The sequence below is a fragment of the Megalobrama amblycephala genome, linkage group LG5 (assembly GCF_018812025.1).
Source record: "Megalobrama amblycephala isolate DHTTF-2021 linkage group LG5, ASM1881202v1, whole genome shotgun sequence".
Taxonomy (NCBI): domain Eukaryota; kingdom Metazoa; phylum Chordata; class Actinopteri; order Cypriniformes; family Xenocyprididae; genus Megalobrama; species Megalobrama amblycephala.
In genome coordinates, this window is record NC_063048.1 from 31142725 (window position 1) to 31145832 (window position 3108).

The 3108-nt window shown below is 34.7% G+C and overlaps 1 protein-coding gene across 1 annotated transcript in view; it reads left to right on the plus strand.

Annotated features, from left to right (window-relative positions):
* Positions 1 to 958: 958 nt before the first annotated feature.
* snx9a (sorting nexin 9a) overlaps positions 959 to 3108 on the plus strand; it is a 20752-nt gene continuing 18602 nt past the window's right edge. The window contains exon 1 of the mRNA XM_048191824.1: positions 959 to 1312. Within this exon, the coding sequence (XP_048047781.1) occupies positions 1301 to 1312 (12 nt within the window). The 5' untranslated portion in view covers positions 959 to 1300. The remainder of the gene's footprint in view (positions 1313 to 3108) is intronic.

Consider the following 3108-nt stretch of genomic DNA (forward strand, 5'->3'; position numbering starts at 1 on the left):
TAGATTTAAACAATAAGACTAAACGTGTTGAGCTATATAACAATAATCAGTTTTTTGTCTATAAATATATCAAAACAGTTGTTCCCTTGTCTATTAAAACATGTAAATATTAATGCGTCTTTGGTGTTTCCATGGTTTCTACAAAATAAAACCGTAAACTGAGGGTAACGCGGGTATGACGCAATTGACAGGCGACTCCTCACACGTCCCGGAGTTCCTGGTTAAAATTGCAATTTTCTCACGATTTACAAATAGTTGCAAACATTTGGGATATTGTAAGTACTCAAGGTAACAAAATATGTAACAATGACCTAGTGGTTTTTGGATATTTTACTGCAAAATTCTTATTGCACCTTTAAGAGCAGCCGTGCATTGGTGAAGAATACAGCATTTTGGCTAAAAATATCAATTTCTTATTATTATAAATCTCTTTATAGAAGCTATAGGGGCAACATTTGTGAATAAACAAAATATTCATTTACTTATAAATATAAATGACAGTGATTCCAAACATTGACTGCGCTCAAACATAAATATCCAAAAATCTAAAAGGAACTCAATGGCATAGTGACAAAAAGAGCATTGGATTGATTTGACCTTTTACGACCAGTAGATGGCATTCGTACCTCACCATGGGTATACACATATTTGGTGCAGTTTTTTACTTATATTTTCTATTTTTTCTCTCCACCATTCCTGCTTTATCTGTATAGAGTGGCAATGATAGTGAAGTCCTGTCGTTCCTTCAGCAAACCTGCTGTGACTCGCCTCAGCACAGTCACAAACAATGTTTCATTTCTAAAAAACATGGATTTCAAATTTAACCTAATTGCGTTTAAAATCTTAACTAATAATAATATTAAAAACAATAATAATTTAAATATCTGATTCATTTTTGCAAAATTTGAATAAATGCTGAAATCCAATGTTTCATTGCATAATGTCTCTGTTGTTTACTTGAGCTTTACTGGGCGGTGTGTGAGAGTTGGAGGAAGAGCTGCTCTGACAGCTCAATAAGTCATACATTTTGAGGCCAATGTGCTGAAGTTTTCCGGGTCTGAGTTAGGGAAAGAGGACGAAACATCTACATTTTCAACGCCCATAGCTCGTTTTATGGGTCAGATAACTGGATTTTATCGAGCTATGTTTTGCTAATCGAGAGCGTTCACTGCTACATAACACAAAAACAAACGCGTAATTTTCGATTTATTTAGGGACAGAAAGGTTTGTTTTTACCACGTTTTGTTTATTTTAAGAGCTCATATCGCATGTTAATGGTGATTAAATTATTGATACCACGATGGCAGTGAAGGTAAGTTTCGGCATAACACTGGGATGGACACTACTAATGAAATGACTGTGGCGCATTTGTAGGGACTACAAGGGAGTAATCGATAATTCATGTTGCATTTAGACATAGTTGTCGTTTAGACATAGTGCATCGTTGTAGTTTATATAATGCACCGCATTTTACACTTAAATTATTAGCATAAGGTCAATAGCCTAAAGAATTGTATTTCCATGAAACGAATTCTTATGAAATGGGTTCATTAGTTAGCAAGAGAAACCTGTGGTAAATTAGTTAATAGGTCATTTTGCTGTTTTTGAGCCTTCTATGAACTGTAAAGTACTGCACTGTTTGCTCAAACACAACCGATGCCCTATTCGAGAACGAATTGTTCTATTGAGTCGGATCTTTTCAATGAATCGTTTGAACTGGTAGCGTATACGTACACAAAACTGACTGAACCAGTGTCAATGGGGGTGAAAGTTACGTTAACAGCGCACAATATTAGAAATACTAACGACATACTGTAAATATGTAACGTAGAACATAATTGAATGGCAGTTTTATGATCACAAAATAGTGTTTTATCAAAATGTGCAAAAAGTTTCAGCCAACAGAAACTGAATTTTATTATTATTTAATGTAAATTCAAATTATATTTAGGTTAAATGACTTGGACTGAATCTTTGCAGCAACAAACTGAACTAGAACACATGAAACTAGAATATAAACAAATAGAGAATGTGCTTTTTGTAACTCTATTTGGAGCATGGGGTGTCAGGGAATATGTGATAATTATGTCATGATGTACAGGAATTGCTGAAGGTGTTTTTTATTTTATTCTCTAAAAGTTTTCAGCATATTTTTGGGGAACTAATATTCAGTACTACAAGATTCCAAACTGATTACACAGCTTGGATTTGATGCAAAACCTGTTTTTCTGCTTTCATTAGAGTTGTGTATGTATCCACAGAGTCAAAACACAAGATTATTGTGACATTATAATGCAAGCATTTTGAAGCAAGTAAGTGCTTGCACTATTGTATTGAGCAACGCCATTTATTTTTACTACTGTATACACAGAAAACAAATTGGTGTATGATTTACTTGTCTCGTAAAACATACTCAAATAATCTTTTGATTCATTTATAATTTTTTGCAGTGTAGCCTACAGACTTGCTAGAAATGGTCTTACAGTATGACTGAATTGATACTGTAGTTGACCTTTTAAGACTGGGGTGAGTTAGAGTAATTTGGTCTGTGTTTATCGCATTGTATGCTGAAAAAGAGGACCAGACTTTATTTGATACATCGGTCTCCATCCTTTCAATGGGGCCCATGTCCACCTCTTTGGCATTTCTCGTACACAAAATCAATTGATTGGTTCCTCTCTTGCCGTTCATCATGCTCTGTGTTGCCATTGCAAGTTCTCTATCTCTTTGAATGATCTGTTGTGAAATTAGTACTAAGAGTCTTGAAAATTCATCTCTTAAAATGGAACTAAACATACAAACTTACAAAAAAAATAACGTAATAGCAAATCTTTGTCTCCGCTTAAATAGAATTTATGGGCAATATATGCAGCTTCTCCAATAGTTAGCTGACCGTGTTGCTGTGAACAGGAACATGGTGCATCCTGCAGGAACCAAACCCAAGGGAACATGTCATTCAGTGTACAATGATTTGTCAGCATTATCATTCAAGTAAACGTGTCCTTTTGGTATGGATAAACACTTGGCACACTAAATATGAAAGATGAACTTGGTTAGAGGTGGTTTGACCCAGAAAACCAGTTTTATTGTTTTGGTTACATGTTGGCT